The following is a 21,414-nucleotide window of genomic DNA, read 5'->3' on the forward strand; positions in this document are numbered from 1 at the left end:
CACTCTACTGTGGCCACTGAAAATATCTGGCAACTAGTTAGATAGCTGAATATATTCCATATTTTTGAGTCAAGTCTAGGAAACTTGATGGGTAACCTCAAGTTTAAAAGAGAGGCACAGAGTGAATATGGAAAAAATTAGAGTTGGATTCATGGTGAGAACAGCATCCAAAGAAAAAGAGCTGGGTGAGTGCTAAATATTCAGCCTGATTCTTGCCTTATCACATCCTCTGACATAGGGATGGGAGAACATATCCACACAAGCAATGAAAAGAGAATTTTCTCTTCTCTGTCACCAGAAGGAGAGAATTGGGCTAGTGTCAAGGAGCCAGGAGCCAATTTCCCTTATAAAAGAAATGTTTGGGTTTTGTTTGTTTGTTGTTTGTTTCTTTTTGGCTCTCTTTGAAAAGCAAAATCAATTAAATGCAATAACAAAAATGGTGTTTAAAATATGCACAGGCTTTGAATAACATCGTGCCCTCCTCTACAACAAATATTGATTGAAAACCTTAAAATTACACTATACCACATAAATGGTCAAAAAAATGAAATCAAATAGGGCTTAAATAATAACATTCTATTGGAACTACACCATGTGGCAAATTTCATTCTCACATTGATTTTGACAGCTGAGCTATTCTTGGAAAGAAAAGGTCTGTCACTGCATGTGTTTGAAATAGACAAAGTATTCCTTTACCTATATAGTATGTAACCTCGGAAAAATACACCATTCGAGCTGGATAAATATTAACAGATATTACCTCGAAAGAGTAAAGAAACACTTTCTACATATTAGGTCAACATTCATTGCCAAAAATATTGCCAATTTGTGAGAAGCAGTATATCCTTTTGAGAATGAGAAACAAAAAACCAAAAAAAGTCTCCCATAGTATAATTAGAATATTTAAAATACCACTAATTGTGTTTTACTATGGCATAACAATACTTCCACAAAGGAACATAATGTCATGGTATTGGGTCACATCCATGATCCTTATGGCCCATTAGGTAACCTCTGAAGGTGGACAAAGGACTTGTGGAATAAAGTCCTTTTGATGTCAGCCTCAGGGGCTAAAACATGATCCTGAACACTCTGGTGCTTTCAGTGATTCAATAAGTGTTTAACAATTTGCAATTTATCTAAACCTTTTTTCGAATTGATTTCTACTTCAGCCTATGTCATGCACCTGAGGGAAAGGAACTTCTTAGTTTAAATTTTATAATTTCAGAATTTTGCTACCCACCTCACAATTTTATACCCACTAGTCTTTGTTTCTAAGCACTGACCATCTAGGACTTCAAAGAGAGCCCTTTAAAACTGTTCGTCTTCGAATGTATTTGCCTTTGAAAACGTATTTGCTTTTTAAAAGTAGGCTGCATTCAGCTTTATCACGTCTTTCATGCCAGGCTGAAGACTGAAAATCAGTAAATAGTTACACTTGCTAACAGCTCTAAACAGACAAAAGGCTCTGCACATAGAGAATATCCATTAAATATTTATTAAACGAATGAATATTGTTGAAAAGCCCTTACTTAGACAAACAATAATTAGGATGAGGTCCAGAAGCTTAAAGAAACCAAACCATAAAGATGTTAAATATTAGCTAGAGTATATTTTGAGTTCTAGCATCAATAGTATTTAATAAAAATGTTCATTATTAAATTTAACAATTGTATAACAAGCATAGAAAAAACAAATACAGTCCGCAGAAATATGCACACGGCAAGAACTTAATAACATTGACAAATTGAACAGAAAATTAGTTAACCCTTTTTCATTAACGTTAAAGTTATGACTGACATTTGGTGAACTGGGTTTCCTCAAACCAACTTGTTCTAAGCGATTCAGGAGTGTTACTAAGAGAAAAAGGACATTTAAATAAAAGAGTGGCACATTCAAACTGGGAAAGCTTTCAGAGCAGGTGAGCATCTTTACATAAATTGTTTTGCCCCTCTAGGCCTAGTGTACATGTAAAAGTCTATCATTCTTCTGACAATGCAGGGTAATCTGAAGTGCACAGTTCTAAGTGTTTTCTACAACTCAATCACAAAATGAGTGGAGAATAAAGTAATTTGTTTCTCAATTTGCCCTTTGCTGCTGCTTCTTAGCCGGCCATATTGCAAAACATTGATTTCTGTTTGTACTAATTTGATTATTTTAATTATAAAATATTTCAAACATGCCAACAAATATTAGAAAGGTATGTAACAGACATCCAAGGACCCATTGTTAAAAGATGCTAACATTTTAGCTCATAATAATGGAAATAAATGCACATTCAAAGAAGGAAGAAAGACCCGAAAATGATCAGACTGACAAGAGTTAGGAAATCTGATAAGACGAAGTCTTGCTGAAGTGTGGGGATTGGGAAGAGGCACTCTTACTGATTGCTGGTGGGATAGTCAACTGATATAAAGAGTGATTTGGGAAACACCCAGTAAATTTCTCATTTAGTGATGAAAACATTTTGCAAACTCTAAGAGAGATTCATACAAATTGAAACTCTTTTAACTATATGTGTAAATTCTAGTTCTTACTTTAAGAGGGACTCATTATATGCTGTTATCTACAGAATCATACTCATCTCATTGATAGTATTTTTTATTTACAATGTATTTTAATTAAAAAAGGAAGGGGTTGAGAATAAATGTACAAAATTGAATACACAATTTAAAAGCAGTCAGATTCATTGAAACAGATCGCATAAATAAAATATATTACATGATTCTATGGAATATGCCATATGCCAGACCAAAAAGATATGTACTGGGTCAGAATCAGAAAGCTTGATTCTAAGACTTTTTGTGAGTTGTACTTTTAAAGAAAATGAATGGCAAAGTTCCAAAACTACTTCCACTGTAGAAAAGAATTGCTTTAATTGCATAAATACATTAGGGAGGGTATGAACAGCCCCCATGCTTTCCACTATATGGTGTCTTATTTCACACTTTTTAAGGTTTACACAACAGTTAGGCAGTACCTGAATCACTTCCCATGGTGCCTGAATCACTGCCCATGTTGCTGTTATGTCCAAGACTTTCATCTAAGCAGCTGACACTTCCTTCTGCCAAACTTGTGTCTGATTCTGCAAAGGAAAACATTTTAAAATATTTTTAAAATATTTCTGAGAATAAACGTATTTTAACTGCACACCTCTACAGCACACAGTACATACAGTTCAATGCAAGTGGAGAAGGCACACCCAGACAATTGGGAATAAAAGGTAAGAGTTTCTGGCAAGCAACATTTAAAAACTCTTCTCTGGATGAGCAGCTGTCCGGGGGTGAATCGAATACATGTTATCTACCTACGTAAAGTACCATACATCCAATAGCAGAGCTCAGGCAAATTTGCAAGGATTTGTGACTTCTGTCATCCCCTTTTGTGTAAATTCCATCCAAAAAAGGTCTAGGCTTGATAATGTCATTTAGACAAAAAGTATTACACAGAAACCACTGAGTCATTTTCATGTAAAATGGTAGAGGAGTAATAAATTATAGAAAAATTATAATGAATGAAGTACATGGTTCTACTGATGGGTTATGAAAACAGCAGTTCAGTGATAAACATAAGTTTAAAATCTCACAAAGAATTTACTCCAAAAGAATACCATGAAAGCCAGGCATTGCAGTGGCACTAGAAACTTATGTGAGGTTGGAGATACTTCTTTTTTTCTTTCCTATGATTAAACCAAGCTTCCATCAAAGAGTTACAATTAATATGAGTGGCAAGGGTACATCTTCACTTATTAATCCTGATTTTTCTCTTTTCAGTACTCAGTACTGATTCCTTTAGAAAACTTTTCCCTCAAGGGAAGACCTCCTTCCTTACAGTTTATTTCCAAGGATTTACGCAGTCCCATCCGCAAGGATTAGAACTATTGTTCAACTGGTAAAAATAAATGAAAGTTGGCTACGGATGTTGATTTTGGAGTCAGAAAGACTTGTGAAATTTGCTGTTGGCGATGCCTCTGAGACTTACTTCCTTCCCTTTATTTAAAATGGGGCTGGTAGAGGTCTAAACTATGAGGTAAAAAATATGCTACAAGGATTTATTGTACAACACAAGGAATATGGCCAATATTTTATAATTACTACAAGAGGAGTATAATCTTTACACATTGTGAATCACTATATTGGACACTTGTAACATGTAATATTGTACATCAATTATACTTCAGTTAAAAATAATAAATAAAATAAAAAATAAAATGGGGCTAGCACAACTAACCTGCACAGGATTTGATAGCCATTAAATGATAGTAGATACAAGTTCTTTGCAGTGCAGTTAAACTACTAGTGATTGGAAAATGGAATAAAATTAAAGTAGTTGGTGGATTACTTGGGCAAGAGTGTCATTTAATAATGTTTTTACAATGAATAATATTTCATAATATTTATACTTGTTAGATGATTATTACTTCATGCTCAAGCTCCCAAATGCACTAAATAGATTATACTAAGGCAGGCTTAAGTCGTATAAAACTAGTCTGAGGGTCACATATTTAAGCCAGAAATGGAATGAGTGAAAAAGAGACTCACGGTGTGGTACAGATAAAAATTCTCTGGAAAGGGACAATATACAACTCCTTAAAACTACCAGTATCTTCTTTTCTGTTAACTGGCGATTTCCTTTTTTAAGTCAGGTGTGTTGAGGTATAATTTACACACTTTTTAGTAAAAATCACTCTTTTTAGATGTATAGTTTGATGAATTTAACAAACACAGTGTTGTAACCCGCATCACAGCCAAGATTTTTCTATCACCTCAAAATCCACTCAAGTCTCTTTATTGTCACATTCTTCCTGCTGTCCCCTGGCAGTCAGTCATTTGGTTTCTGTCCCTATAATTTTGCCTTTTTCAGAATGTCTTATTAATGAATTCATGCAAAATGTAGCCTTAATGTTTGGCCTTGTTAACTTAGCATACGATGTTCGAGATGCATCCACGTTGTTTGTGTCAGCAATTTGCTCCTTTTTATTACCGACTAGTATTCCATTGAGCATCTGTGACAGCTCCCTTCCTATCTGGATAAGCCTATTTAGCTTGGGAAATAGAATGGAATTACAGCTACTACCAATTAAATATGTAAGATAGCGTCCTTAAAAATTAAACGAAAGCTGGTAAGACATTTGTAAAAAAAACTCTCAATGGACTTGCACACTGTTTAAGTACATTAGCACAACACAAATATACTCATGTGAAAATACTGAGCTCATCAGTTGTCGTAGATGAGTTCTGAAACTCAGGCTGCGGAATCACTTATGATCACACGGGAAAACCTGTGTATCTCACTGAGAGATTTTAAATATGGCACTTCGCAATTCCCTGAGGTATGCCTTGTTAGTAAGCTCAGAGGCGAGTGTGGGATAGAACTGTCAAGTAGAAGAGTGTTTTGGGCAGATGTACTGATGAAAAGAGAATATGAGTTGTAAGGAAGAGGCAAGGTGTAAAATGAGACAGGGAAAATGTCACTGCAAGGATGATTCTAGATCTAGAAAGCTAGACCCATATTTCTGAGGCAAAAAAAAGTGAATTTTGACATGCTTTTCACTTGTTGTTTTAAATGTAGTATTGAGAATGGATAACAATGCCAAAAATACTGAAAAATACAAATATTATCTAAAATCTAACACTGTCTTTTAAGTCTCCCACTAAGTATGACACAAACAGAAATAATATTTGATTTTCATTTCATTTTCTAATCACTGGCAGTTAAACCATTATCTTTAACCTGCTCCAAGCATATGTAAAGTCAAAATTTTCCCCCAGCTTTGTTCTAACATACATGAGGTTTGGGGGAGCTACTTAACGCAATGCACGTGAATAATTTATGAACATTAAAGAAAGTTGCTACCAAAAAAGGGTATTATTAATTAAGCTCATTATCTGGATTATTTCGAGTTAAAAAACAAATCTGCAATGTGTTGGGGGATACTAAGCTCAGTGTTTTCCAGATGTAATGTAAATTATATTTTAAGCTCTCAATGTCCCATGTGGTAGATATCACCTCAATTTCATAGGTGAGAAACCAAGTCTCAGACAGGTTAAATGATTTACCCAGATCACACAGCTAAAAAGGGGCAAAGCTGGAAGTCTTATTTTCTGAATCCAAGTCCAGTATTCCAGTGCTTCTGCCCAACGCCAAGCACGCCTCATGATCTGTTGTGAAACTTTGTAAACAAGCAGTAATACTGTCCGTAGTGTTAAGTGAAATGAAAGTTTTTTTTTAATAAGCATATGGACATTTTCACTGTAATGTCAAATTTTCTATCAATCTTAAAGCAGCTTATCTTTCCAGGAAAAAAAAAAGTTACAGAGTACTTTATTTTGCTAACATTTTTTATTTCACTGATAGACTTTCATTTACTTTACTTCTAAACATCCACACTTAACTTTTAAGCTTTTTTCTGCACGTAAGTAAAAGAGGAACACTTCTGTCCTTGCTAGATAAAATTAATTGCAATAATTCTATTAGCAGTCATTATGAAAATGAAAGTGACTATGTAGAGGTCTATTTCTTTGTCATTTTAAGGATATATAAATCTCTAGGTTCTCAACACAAAAGTAGTTTTGTTTCCTTGGTGGCAAATTCTTATGCATTTGATATATTTTTTTGATTTCATAGAAAAGAAGTACTGGAGAAAATAACTCTAATAATTAAAGAAAATATATTGTATCTCCCATAACACTGAGACTGCCTTCCCCTAGAGATTCTCCTCCTGTGTTCATCTAAAAAAAAAATCATGTTACACACACACACCCACCAAAAAGCCAGAATAAAAAAAAAGTGTTATGTGATGACAAAATTAAACCAACCTACTAAGTTTATAAGCCAAGAATTTCTGCAATTAATTGTATAGGATTATCATGTTTCATTCTTCGTACTTTTCGCAGTATGTCAATCTGGACTTACATCCTAACAAATAAAGTCATGTGTCTATGATTTTAAAATAGATCAGATAAATAGTCAACTGGAGACTGGGTGTTGCCATGAAAAGAACATGTGCTATGGAGTCAAACAGATCTGTCTTCAGATCTGAGCTCAGCCACTGCTAACAAGGGACTTAAACTTCTAAATTTTTAAAATATAGGATAGTGGTTTCTGCTTTCTCCTTTATTGTCAGAATGATTCTGTTAGACCAAGGAAATAAATCTTAAAGTGAAACAAATCTTAAATTCTCATAAAGTTGCTACTTAAATGAGCTTTGAATATTAGAACTAGATTCTACAGTGAGTTGAGTTAACTTTTATATAGGTGTCACCTCCTCCAGGGGAAATACCAAACTAGCTATGGTAATTTCTAACTGTTGAAGGAAAGTCGTTATTCCTACCAAACTCTATTGGAGTGAAGGAAAACAATACATATTCAGTTAAAAGAAAGGATTTCCTGTAATGATTCTGTAAACAACAAAGTAAAGAACAGCTTTGCTTACAATGATAGTGTCTCAGACCAGTCCATAAGCCAATGGCGGAAAAAATAGTCTCATTTTACAATCACATCTTAAATAGTTTACTAATAAGGCAGAAATATCAACTTGAATCTGTGAAATTTTATATTTAACATCCTCTGAAGCTTTAAGTACTTTAAAATATTTTCAAACCATTTAGAAGCCAAAGAAATGCAAGAAAAATTTTTTCAAATGAAAAAAACCTCTTCCTTGAAGGCCTTTTTAGATCTATTCCAATGTAAAGTATGCCCTCTGCTGGAAAAATGCTATTATGACAATTAGTTGATAAGTACATTGTGTAGGCAACTTAAGAACTAAGCTTCAATAGGTAAGATACAAATGGGTTCTCACTTCTGCTCCTACCAGGTAGTGTCCCTCCAATTTTCAGCCTAGATGCCTTTCTCCCTCTGTAGAATATTTCTCCTTTTTTATCCTTTGCCTCAGGCTGTCCTTCTCTTTGCCGGAAAGTGGTTTTGCATTTTATTAGGAAGGGGGCCAAAGCCTCTGTGCATTCTGAGAAAAAAGACGGGGACCAACAGATCCACTCTCCTGAGAGGTGGTGCTTGCAAGGTCTGCAAACAGTCTAATTTCACTTGCCAGGCAGTCGTGTGCTTATTCTAGTTCTGACCTCACGATGCATATGCGCTTCACTTCTTCAACCATCCCCACCTTTCTTCGAGTGGCATTATCCCCCTAGTCCGCAACAGCAAAGACCACCCCTAAAGCTTCAAACACGTGTGCCTGGATGGGCACACACTCAGACTCACGGGCTTCTTAAGTGTGCTTACTGTCATACTACTAATAATACATATTTCCTTTTCTTTTGAAGTAACTTAATCTTTTTTGAGAGGAGATAGATGACTTTTATTTTCAGCTTTATGTATATGGATGTGTGCGTGCGCGCGCACACACTCACGCTCACATTTTGGTCTGTCAGAGTCTGCTCCCTGTGCCAGGGAACATGTGTTCCCGCAGAATGGAGAGAAGCCACCTCCACCCACCTTGCATATTCTCTCCTGGATCCAAGCTTCTAGGAAATGAGTTCCCCAAAGAGAAAAAAATCTCCTAGACCCACAGGCCCACATGGCTATCCATGGAGCTCCTCTGCTCCTGTTTATAGAATTCACAGGGCTGAAATGTTTCAGCCAGAATTACATTTGAATTGTGTACATTGATGTTGGCTTAAATCACATCATCTATGCCCTTTAGCTTTTGGACGTGGGTCTCAAATGGAAAGAGTGATTCAGGGTTATGGGGATAACCATACCCACTAGAATGACCCATTCATTCACTGCTGGTCAGTAAAAGAGGCGAAAAGTCTGAGAGCCAAGTCAGTTATGAGTGATAAGCCAGATGACCACGTGGAAAGTAAGCCTTGGTAATAACAGGGTGTAGAAATGGCCAAATAGAAGATTATGAATTGGAAACCTCTTCGGCTGGCAGGCATCCTTCAGGAAAAGCCATTTAAGTCAAGTAGACCTGAGGAAAGTATGGGGAGAGATTTGTTTAAAGGCTTCCTGGTAAATATTCAACAGTAGCTCTTGGGGAGAATAAAGTGACAATTGAGAAGTGTTTGCCGATAATGAGGTATTAATATTCCCCCCATAGCTCATTACAAGCTACCAGCATGGTGTCACCGAGTGGGGTTGGGAAGAGATGTGCACCCTGAGCCCTTGCAGGCCAGGAGGAGCCAGTTCCCCTCATTTGATGGATACAGCCCTCTAAGGACTTTCCTCTAAACAGCATCTGAAATAACCAGACATGCTTTGGGCTAATATTGCATAGTTGTCCAAACAATGAATAATAAACTGTTAAGAATATTTTTTTGCCTTAGAACAAGTCTTTGTACAAATCACAGTAAGAGAAACCCCCTAACTCTCACTGATCTTAGCAGTCTTATCTCCCACCACCCTCCTCCATAAATGCTTCCCCCTCTGATCCAACTGTTCCCCTACTCATACTTTTAATAGAATTTTGCTATGTTTATTACAGCTAGATTTTGATGTGTTTATTATTGCTGGATGAATTTTTATAGACTTTTTTTTTGTAGTTTTAGATTTGCTGCAAAATTGAGTGGAAAGTAGAGAAATTACCTGTATACCCCCTGCCCCACCTATGCAGAGCCTCCCCCATCATCAACACGGCCCCCTGCACACACATAAAACATGTTGAACTTTCTTATACCTGCACTTTTGTTCATGGCATCCACATAACCAGAAGTGTTGGCTGCCACTTCTGTTTACTAATCCAACACAGGACCTTTAAGGCTCGGATGAAATGTCTCACATTCCTCCTCTGTGGTAAGCTTTCTTTAAGTCTTCCTTCCTTCACAAGGCTTCTCCCCTCCTACTTTAATATTTTTTTCTTTTGCTAGAGATAGATTACTGTCTCTCTTTGGAGGCATGAAACTTGTTTCCTGGAACTGGGTTATAAACTGTCTGAGGGTGAGGACAATATCCCAATGCTTGGTTCTCTCAATAATGTGACCCCACCAACTCATTCTCTGGTTTCCAATCCTCATTCACGCAACAAAATAGAGAAGGTCTAATGATCAAATTAAAATGAAAAAATCACTGCCTTTGTTAAAACTCTGCTTTTAAAAAAGCTTTAGGTTTATAATCACAAAAAGATGTCATGAACATAAATCCAGCATGTATTAGCTACACAGAGATTTCTTTCTGTAAAAGTACCTATATTCTCCTGAGATATGAACAATAACCTTCCCAGAACTATTATGCGATTGGAAGTCACATAACTAACTTACATGGTTCCTGGTGGGTTTCAGTAAAATATAAGCCTGTATTATCCTTCAGCAAACACCAATATCCGCGTCAGCAACAGCATCGCTCTCTCTTTCTCTCTCCCTCTCTCAGTTCAAATAAATATTTGCCTTTTGGATTGCCTTAGTGGTATCTCTAGTTCCCAATAATTAATGTATCCAAATTTAGAAAAGATATAGATGTAAAGGAGAGCTATCTTAATTCAGACCAATCCTGCAATAGTATGGGAGATCTCTCACAGTATTATTGCAGACTGCTGTATCAATTATCTTTCCCACTAAGCTCTCAAGTGCTGTGTTGTGTGGTATGTATTTCTAGAGATTCTAAAAATCTCTAAATTTCTAGAGGTTAGTACTACAGAACATTATTCTGGTCCCCAAGTGCAAGGATAAATTTTGTGGCATTTTTACAGAGATTAGTATAGACCAAATCTAAGATTGGACTTTGGTCTATAAAAAGGCAAAACAAAACAACAACAAAAAAAAAGTGCTCTAACAGATTGGGCCAGAAAGAACGAGGCTGTTTTATAAAGGTCAATTTTTAAACCCCTCCTACAGAACATGATCTATGCAAAATATATCCACAATATATTCCAAAGCATAATGTCACCGGATAAACCTAAGGAGTGGAACATATGGGGGAATATGAAAAAGAAGGTATTAAAGTCTGAAAACAAGCAGGTTGGTAAGCTCATTAGCTGGGGTGGAATTTTAAAATCTTCACGTGAACGAATATATAAATCAAAATATACACATGCATTCACAGTCATGCGCACTGTGTATTCACACATGGCACACTCTGCACTGTTACATTATAATCGTCCACCCTGGAACAGTGACATTCCCGTCTCTTTATAAGTGTGAAAGCGCCCTCTGCTGGCCAATCTGCGGTACTTGCATTTTCTAGTTTTATAACCCCAAGATCCAACAAAGAATGATAAAAGAAGTTCGGGGGATTTTCTGCAGAACTCTGCATAAAAGTAAGTTCATTCGAAATACAACACATTTTATTATTTCATTTTAACCGTATTTTCTTTACATTTATTTTATTATAAGGCATTAATTTCTAAAATAGTATAACAAAAGGTCAATGTAAAATAACCGCTCACTTGTTTTAACAAACCGACAGTAGCAGACGATGACAAAGAACTGCACAACCAATTTTACTGTAAGCCTATAGAATTAACATAAACCAGATAGCTGTGTATTTGCTATAATTATTTTTAATAGAAGAAAATGATTGTTGACTTTGTGTCCCTCTGATATTTTCTAGGGAATTGTGGTCCAGAGAAACACCAAAGTTTTCCAATATTTTCTTGTTGGAAAATGACAGGTGACTTCAGAAAGCAGAACTATCACATCCAGCATTAAAATTCTACGAATAGTTGGAGAACTATTCAAACATCCTTTTAGAATTATTGTATTAATGTGGAAAGAAGCAAATTTTTTCATAGTTTGGTATATCTTAATTATTAACCACTTTTTAATGGGAAGCAGTTGGAAGGAGAAGGAAGAAGAAACGCCAGACCCCGACGTGGAGGCATGACAAAATCACTCTCCAGAACTACCCACAAGGGAATTCTGATCTGTCACCCAGGGTGAAGGAAAGATGTGAGTAAAGTTGGTTTCAGGGTGGGCCACTGTTACCTATGCTAGTGTGAATTACCTGTCAGGTGTCTTAAGAAGTAAAAAGAATATATATACAACATATAAAGAATCTGGGCATTAAAAATATAAACAATTAACATTTGTATGCCCAAAGACTACTATGCACTGAAAAAAATTCTTCAGAAACTGGTTCAGAAATAAAGATGAAAGAGGTCTTAATTTAAAATTAGAAATAATTCAGGTCACCTTTTAAATTTTTGCCTATGAAAATTCATGTTTATAGAATGTATGTAGCTTAAGCAATAAGTTCTTTCAATGCTACTTTGGTAACTGCTTTTGAAATTTTAACCCAGTAAGTATACTGAGATTCAAAATAAAGATTATACATTATCAATAACAATAAGATATACAAAACAAAATTGTGCAAATGAATATTAGAGATTATTGAATATTTTCACATTTATTTTGATTGTTAATTCTGTCAAAGAATGCCAATGTAGGCAAAATCCCTCTATAGCTAATTTTGCAACAAAAACTTCAGTCAAAAGAACACCAATACTTGCAGATACTAACTACTATATATAAAATGGATAAACAACAAAGTCCAACTGTATAGCACAGGGAACTATAATCAATACCTTGTAATAACCTATAATGAAAAAGAATATGAAAAGAAACATATATATGTATAACTGAATCACCATGCTGTACACCAGAAACTAACACAGCATTGTAGATCGAACATACTCGAGTCAAAAATTTGTTTTAAATTTAAAAAAAGAACTCCAATAGCTTCTTTGGGCCAATGATACTTTACAGTTATTTACATCAGTAGTTCTTTGTACTGAAGAGCATCAAGCAAACAAACAAACACTTGGGATGACCCGCATCTGTCAGCAGCAGTGTCTAGGGCCTAAAGCACAGGCCCTCCAATGACGTAAATCAGTCACCCTGTGCTGCTCCCCTGGAAAGGGCCAGAACGGACTGCACAAAACTGTCCCCAAATTCACATGACAAGTCCAACAGCACACGAATCCCACAGACTGGGAGATGGTTAAAATCTGAGAGCCGGATGGAGTCCTCAGATTTCGGTGCCGTTCACTGGACTCTCATGTGTCCTCAGACTAGTGTACATTGTGCTCGTCTGGACTTTTCTTCCAAAGCACTTACTGGGCAGCAGCTCTTTAGTGACTGCTGTTTGGCAGACACACCCGTCAGCCGAAAGCTCCATGGGGCAGAAGCCGCTCCTGTTTTGTTCCACCACCGTATTGACAGTGCTGAGCACTGAGCACTACATGCCTGGCGCATGAAAGGAGTTCATTAAAGATCTGTTAAATTAAAGAAGTGAAAGGACTGGAGGGGAGTAGGGAGGGAGGGAACCCCATGAAGGAAAGACAAACCCTCTTCTGTCCCTTAAGGCCATTATTAAGATCTAGATATTTTTCACTTGATGCACCTTTAAGTTTTATATTAAAACAGTAAGAAAACAGAAATGTTTTTAAAGTTTTGCCTTGAATTTTATCCTCGCTGAGACTCAGAATCCTCCATAGATAATAAAGCACAGGCCAACAAGACGCAATAGACGGGCGGCCTTTGACGACAAGCCCTCATTTGAGATGCAGCGTCGCCTCCCAGCCTCAGTCCTGCCTTCAGCCCTGTCTCGTGTGAATTTAGGAGACAGCCAGTAACCCATAGAGATGTCAGGGAGCCTTTCAAGGAAGTTTACTGGAACAGGAAAAACCCACATTCAGAGAGTAGTTTTGGCATTCCTGCACAATCATAATTTCTTCACGAAAGCACAGCTGCTCAAGTGAAAAAAAAAAAAAAAGGTCCTCTAGAATTCAGATTCTAAAAGCTCTGCTATTTCGTACATTAAACCTTCCTCCTTAAAGTGTGGTCCAAGACCAGTGGTAGTGGCATCACCCGGGAGCAAATGTGAAAGGCAGGATCTCAGGCCCCACACAGACCCTAAAATCTGTGCATCAGTAAAATCTGCCCCTCCTCCCGACGACTCCTCTACGCGGGAACACCTCAGACGTATCCCACAAAAAACCCAAAAGCCATAAGCAAGGCTAAAGAGCAGGCAAACGACAAAAAATGTTGGTACTATTCATGACAAAGGACTGCTCTCCTGTATACTTAGGTAGTTCATAGAAACCACCACCAACAAAAACATAAATACCCTAATAGAAAAATAGGCAATTAGCAACAACAAAAAGAATGAACTTGTAAAAACAATTTTCCTTAGAAATAGAAAGATTCAAATTCAAGTAGCAAAATACCAAGTTGGCAAAGTTTAAAAATAATATTACCTACTCTTGTTGTAGAAGGGACCTCAGGGCAATGAGCGCTCTGCTGCTGGAGGACGTGTAGCTTGGTACACATTCTTGGAGTGAAATATGACATTAAGTATCAACTGTCTTAAAACTGTGGCAATCATTTGATCCATAAATTTCAATTACGTGATTTGTTTTTAAGAATTAAATCAAGCATACAAAGAAAGAGAGTCATTGCAGTATTTTTTCATGATGTAGAAATTAAGAAACATCCTAAATGTTCAACAGTTGGTTGATTAGTTATAAAGCATCCAATGGATGGAATTATTCAATTGTTAAAACTGTGCTGTCGAAGAGTATCTAATGAATACAGAGGAAATGTCGTTATGTATAAACGTCCAGGTATGTCACAAGACCCATGGGACAGACACCCAAAGGTGAAGCTACCATACCTCACTGTGAAAGCAGGAGAGCCTTTTTTTTTGTATGTTCCGATGTTTTCCAAATTTCCTACAATGCAACTATGTTACTTTTCTGAGTAGAAAATAGTAAACTTTGATGGAGTCAGCTCATACTCGCCCATAAGAGCGAATTGTTAAATTTTCTGGAGTTCTGTGAGCCAGTTAATGTTAAGCACAGCCATTTTTACAGATTAAGTTATATGCACTTACTAAATAAACTATATTAAAACAAAGGTAATGAATATTTAAAACTCATCACTGTCTAGCCATCTTACTAGATTTTACTATTACCAGTCCTATCAAGGCTAGTTAAGCCTATTGTCTTTGGATGGTGGAAATGCCAACTAAACTGTGCGCCACTGCACACCTCTTCAACCTGGTGTGCAGTGACACGCTATGGGAGCGTGAACGCAGCCTTGGTGGGAGTGTTTGCACCACGAAGACTGGCATGCGCTACAGAGCAGGGCTTTTCTCTCTTCTCCAGAGAGCTGCTTGTTAAACATTTACCAGCACACCACAGACTTCAAGCAACTATTTCTGTTGAAAAATAGAATGTGGCCTTTTGGGGGACAGAGGAGAAGAGAGAAGGATTTTCCTATTATAAACAAATTAGAAAGGGGAAAGGATTAAATTCGTTTGATTCTTCCTTGGCTGTTCCACACGAGAAGAAGCAGGCATGGTGGTATCTAGCACTCACATCAGTTAGTTACTGAAATTCAAGCCAAGCCTGTCTAGCACCCGGTGGTCTTCCTTTCCACAACCTTGACTTTGGTCTCTATAACCCAGCGGAACCTCTCCGAGAGAGCCCAGTCTATCAAACAGGGAGAAGGCAACAGCCTTATTTAACTCTCGGAGCTTTGGGTGAGTCAAACCAATTCATGTATTTGAAAGTACTTCGAAAACCAAGAAATGTAGGACATTATGATATTATGGTATTTATCATATTACAAGAACCATGGATATCTTATAAAGTAAAATTAGAACCCAATGTGCTCATATTCATGACATAGTAATATTGCATTAGTTTTGAAAACATTTTTAGTCACCAAGAGGAATTATTTTCATTTAATCTCCTCCAGAAATATTATTTTAATGAAAAGACAAAACCCCAAAGCCTGCACTTTCTCTTTCTGTTGAACAGAGCCTGCTATCAACGGCGCACCAACTGAGTCCTTCGGAAGCAGTAATTAGTGCCTGTAAAGCATGTGTGTGTTCCAAGTACCTGAAACCACAGAAGAATCAGCAAAAGACGATTCCGATGAACTTTTCTCTATGTCCCACACCTCCAGACTGGGCTGATCTGTGGCTGAAAGAAGTGGCTCTTTAACTTCAGGACCATCTTCCCGTGACAAATTCCCAGGCTCTATAAATAAAAGTATTAGAAGGTGAACAATAGTGCCGTGCACGTTTTAATACAGTACCCGTTGCTGCTCTTGTTATTTTGAAACGAAACACGGGTTCCTAATATTTACCTGGATATATGTAAATACTCTGAAACACTAAACAGAATGTAAATTGCATTGCAAATGTAAGTTTTTGTGCAGAATAAAGAGCTGTCATTTTTATTTTGAAAACCAAGTGGGGGATCCCTAGTAGAGATCTGCCTAAATATACTTCAATACCTTGACATTTTGAAAGGCTGGGAACACGTGTTTTGTTCTGACACAGTATTTTTATTTTTAATATGAACACAGTGAGTAATTCTTTGTGATGACTAAATTCTACCTAAAAAAGCCAATATAATAAGTACTATGCTGACCGTGAGAAAAGTGTGATAGTTTCCTATCTGACCATCACCTTTAGGAAGAAAGCCACTGATTCACATTTAAGGCTGCATTAATGAAAATGCAAATTTGGTGGTAGTTTTTCTTTAGCTTGTGCTCTTGCCATTTTGTTCTCTCGCTGTGTGTTCCACACGAGCTGTACATATGCTTTAATGTCAGCCTACATTCACGTCTTCTGAGTTTCTGGAGATTTTTTGGAAATTTAATGAAATATTCTGTATCTTTCCTTTCTCCTCCCTTCCACTTCTCTCATCTGAACTTTTTCCCTTCAACTAACATGTATTGAGTGTTTTCCTAAGAACTTATGTGGGATACCAAGGAAAACAAGAGTTTCTGCCCTTCTGAGGTACAGTCGGTCAGAGAAGATGGATGCCATGAAGAAAATGTCTTAAAGTATTTTCAATTAGCTCATTTTAAAAAATAAGGAGAAAATGTACGCTGTGTACACTGGAAAATTTCCTGAAGAAAGCTGTTCTGACTTTGGAGCATCTCTTTAGACAAGATGACCTGACAGGTACATATTAAGTGTGTTTGGGGTTTATAATAATAGTAGCCAGTTTATTTTGTGCTTCACCAATGTCAAATCATATAATCCTCAAGATAACCCTTGGTGATAAGAGGAGTAAACCGAGTCAGAGAGGACAAGCGCCTGGTGAAAGGCACACATCCAGGGAAGAGAAGAGCCAGGATTCAGGGTCAGGATCCAGAGACCAGGCTGCTGTGGGCAGAGCGGCCAGCATAACAAAACACTGCAGATCGAGCGGCTCAAGTAACAGGAACTTGTTTTCCCCTAGTCCTAGAGATCAGAAGTCCACGATCAGCGTGCCAGCAGCTTGGTGTCTGGTGAGAGCATATTCCTGAGGTTGCGGAAGGTCTGCTCCTCGCCGTGTCCTCACATGGTAGAGAGGGAGAGGGACAGAGGTCTCTCTTCCTTTTCCTATAAGGCCTCCGTCCTGGTGGGGCCCACCCTTCTGAACTCATTTAACCTTAATTACTTGCTCAAGCCGTATCTCTAGACTAGTCACACTGGGAGTTAGGGCTTCAACACTGAATCTGTAGGGGGTGAGGGGGACACAGTTCAGTCCATAGAAGCTCCTACCACATGAGTACTCACAGCTAACAGCTTGTTCTGGGCATCAAGGCCTGCTAGAAAAATGTTTAGATTCCCCTAAGAAGATGGACAGCTCAGCAAACAATATTGAAACCCTTGACTCCCCTGACTGGGTGTTCTGAGGACTTGAGAAGTAGTAAGCCCTGTTTATTTGGGTTGAGTTGGTTGGGAGCACCTTACCTGCTGGTAGGGGTGGTAAGAGTCTAGAGTGCTGAGCCCAGATGGGGATTGCATTTTCCATCCAACCTTCAAAAGAAGCTTAGAGACCCCTTTGTCCTTTGCCCCCTGTCTTTGTAAGAGCCCACCTATCTAGGTCAGCATCCATCATCACCAACTTTGCTTGAAAGAAGAAGCCCTGATGTGAGAGGACCCTGTCAGGGAACCAGGGAGGGAGAAAAGAATGATGGATAATTGATGCCACTTTTTTTTTTCTTTTCAGAAGGCCTTTATCTCTTAAAGAAAGTGCTTGGCCTTAACCAGCCAATATATGTGCCTGGGCTGGGAGATTTTGGATAAACTAGTCCCTAAGCCATTCTGAAATAGATGTGTAAAGACTTAATCATAATACAAAGTTACGGCATATAAAAAGGGAAGTAAAGAGGAAGGCATGTGGATATTAAGTAGATATATGTGATGAGGTGTGTTATAATACAGGTATTACACGGATGTACTTTACTTAGGATTGTTATTTTTCAAAGAATTATAATTTGAAAAAAATCACATTAAACTTCTAACAAGGCACTTTGTAAAGTGGAACTTGAAAATATCTCTGAAAGAAATACATTGTATGTAACTTGCTGCTTCCCCTCCCCACCAGCAAAGAAAGAAATATGGCCACACATGTCTCTGTCAGAAGCTAGAAGACACTTTACAGCTGATCTTCTAGACTTTTTCCTAAACAAGTATGCCACTGTACACAGTTGTAAAATGGTTTGTACCCACTACTTTGGGGGATGGATATGGCTGTGTGATCCTAGAAAGAGGCCTGCTCTTTCTAATATCCCTGGATACACTGAGGCCAAAATTTCCCAGGGAACAAAAAAATCAAGACTATAGCCATGTCCCTTTGAAGTCCAAGTCCTAGAATGGTTGTCATGGATGGAAATGGTCCTACGAGGTCTTGAAAGAGAATTCTTCTTGAGAAGAAGTGATCTGGGCTGGGGTCCAGCTCATCCCCGAGGTGTGTGGAAGAAATCTGGTCTCATCATTATCATGTAAGTTTGCCTGGACATCCCTTCAGACTTAGCAAACTGACATTAGAGTTATGCTGTGGAAATAATAGCTGGGCCGTAACATATAAATGCACAAAAATGTCATCTTGATGTTGCAAGAAAGTGGTGCCACTCAGCCCTTTCCAGAGAACTGACAACTGAAGCAAATAAAGATGCTTCCTATTAATAAAGATTTTTTATACAGTTATAAAAAGAAACTAGGGACCCTGCTGGTGAACACATCATGGAATTACTGCCTGGATTCTGAAAACTGGATTGACCACCTTTGGCTGAACAAGCCACTACCTCCCTACCCTGCAACCAAATCCCTAAATAATTTCAGAGAGCCTTTTGAGCTTTTTACTTTGTGGCCATCTCAAACACACTCTGCACAGCAGCTGTTTTGGAGTAAAGCAAAAAGGCCATTCCCAGACACTGATTATTCCTACTCCCTGTGGTTCATTTACACACAGGTCCATTAATGCCATTTTATAATTCTTTAGGGCTTTTTAATACCTCATAGTAAAATTATTTGTATGTGTGTATCTGTCTGTCTCTGGCTCTCTTTTTCTCTCTCTCTCTCTCTCTCTATATATATGTATTTATATACAGTGTGTATTTCTAAATACTGAGCCAAATTAAGCTATTTCATAAATAATACAGCACAAAAACACAGAAGGGGTGGGAAAGGATAAACTGGGAGTTCGAGATTTGCAGACACTAACTAATATACATATAACAGATAAACAATAAGTTCATACTGTATAGCACAGGGAACGATATTCAGTATCTTGTTGTAACTTATGGTGAAAAAGAATATGAAAATGAGTATATGTATGTTCATGTATGACTGGGGCACTGTGCTGTACACCAGAAATTGACACAACATTGTAAACCAACTATACTTCAATAAAAATATATATACACACAAAACCCCATAGAATGTAAAATAATACTGCACAAAGCATAATATACCATTAATTATCTGTTTTCTTTTGCATAAGTAACTTAGAAAATTGTTTACTGTGTATCTCACTCCAGTAGAAAGTGCACTACATGGGAATAGGGACTGGGTATGTCTCATTTAAGTCTACATCCCCAGCTCCTAGAAGTGTCTGGCATATCGCTGGCACTTGTTACATGTTGACTGAATAACTGACTGAATAAAAGAAGTGAGGTAAACTTGAAACAATTACAATTCATTTAAATCATTCATTACCAATTAAATTTCAGTTTCTCTTACATATGATATTTTTGAAAACATAAGATACATCCTTTGTAAAGAAAAATAAGATAGCAGTTTATATTAGATTTACAAATAATGTATGTGAGTGCTATAAAATGTTGTTTTTATTGTTATAATTGAATAATTTTTAAAACTCACAGGAAGTAATATTGCAATATGTTGGTGATGACAGATCTTTTATCAGATATTTAATAAATTCCTTAAAAATGTATACAGACGTCCAGAAAACTATGCCGCAGAGTTGTAATAACCACTAAAACGTTTTCTTCCAATCAATGTTAAAATTATCTTGATAAAAATTTCAGACAATCACTTCGTTTCCAAAATAAGATGGGAATCGAAAAGCATGTTGGATGGGGGTTGGCTGCCCATATTCCAGCCCAGCTTGCAGAGTGCTGCAGTCTGGGGAAGTTCATCTTTTCCCAGGCAGCAGTTTCCTCATTAGTAAACAGAAGAAAATAGATTCCTCAAATTGCTTGAAATTTTGATTTTAAGTACCCTAGTATTTGGCCCTGTGTCTAGCGACCTCACTAGCCCCTAGATCCCGTGCAAACCACGAGCCCTCCCAAAGCAGAACGAGCGGTACCTGCGATGCCTTCCGGGCAGGCGGAGCCTGTCAACTCCTGCGCAAGCCCAGCGTTTCCCGTCTGCCTCAGCACAGTCAGGAATGTGGAAAACCAGTTTTCCTTCTGCACTATCCTTCTCAGGAGCTCTCTGACCCCTGATTCGTTCCCATTATTTTCTGCAGCAGAAGAAATCTGTTTTAAGAGAGAAGGAGAATTAAAGAAGTCCAACATCTTATGAATGAATTTAAACAGAACTAGCCCTTAGGAAAGTTGAACAATTAAGCCCATGTATAAAGGCTCATGTGCAAACACTAAAGAAAACAGTAATGCCACCCATAGCAATTCTGGATTCTAGGGAGGAAAAATGGCTGGACCAAATCCCCCTTGTATATGTGCACCATTTTGTAAGCTGCTGAGATAGTCAAACACACTTAGGAAGCAGAGGTTTTACCGCTGCCATTCTGAATAAGGGGTGCAAAAAAATGTCTTTACTCTCTAGCTAAGTTGTATCTATTTGCATCAATTTCTTCCTGTACATCTAGGGCTTGTTCTTTCTCTCAACTCATGCAGTCTGCAAATGGGAAATCAAACACTTCTTATCCAACCTCTCTCTTCCCTACTACCATTATGGAGTAAGTAACTACCATCACAGATTTACATCCTTCATTATTTGCACCATTTATTATTGCTATAATACTTTTTTCTTAAATTTGTGTTTACTTAATATTATAAGGCAAATTCATTTCTATATTCTTTTTTTTTTTTTTACAATATGGGGCAGATTTACTTGTATATCCATTCATTACTATCTTTAGTCTTCATTTAATTTCTCTTTTAGATTAATCTATAAGTCTTTCAAAGTATGGGTCATTTGTGTAATCATTAACACAGTGCATCTCCCCAGTTCTTAATACAGTACCAA

At 37.4% G+C, this 21,414-nt stretch overlaps 1 protein-coding gene across 1 annotated transcript in view; it reads right to left on the bottom strand.

The window, feature by feature from the left end:
• The window catches only part of IFIH1 (interferon induced with helicase C domain 1), a 50,651-nt gene that overhangs the window by 23,177 nt on the left and 6,060 nt on the right, over positions 1-21,414 (bottom strand). The window contains exons 2-4 of the mRNA XM_006190090.2: positions 20,513-20,684; positions 15,797-15,937; positions 2,981-3,085 (exon numbers count right to left, since the gene is read on the bottom strand). Coding sequence (XP_006190152.1) covers positions 2,981-3,085; positions 15,797-15,937; positions 20,513-20,684 — 418 coding nt within the window. The remainder of the gene's footprint in view (positions 1-2,980; positions 3,086-15,796; positions 15,938-20,512; positions 20,685-21,414) is intronic.

Source organism: Camelus ferus, chromosome 5, assembly GCF_009834535.1.
Source record: "Camelus ferus isolate YT-003-E chromosome 5, BCGSAC_Cfer_1.0, whole genome shotgun sequence".
In the NCBI taxonomy this organism is placed as follows: domain Eukaryota; kingdom Metazoa; phylum Chordata; class Mammalia; order Artiodactyla; family Camelidae; genus Camelus; species Camelus ferus.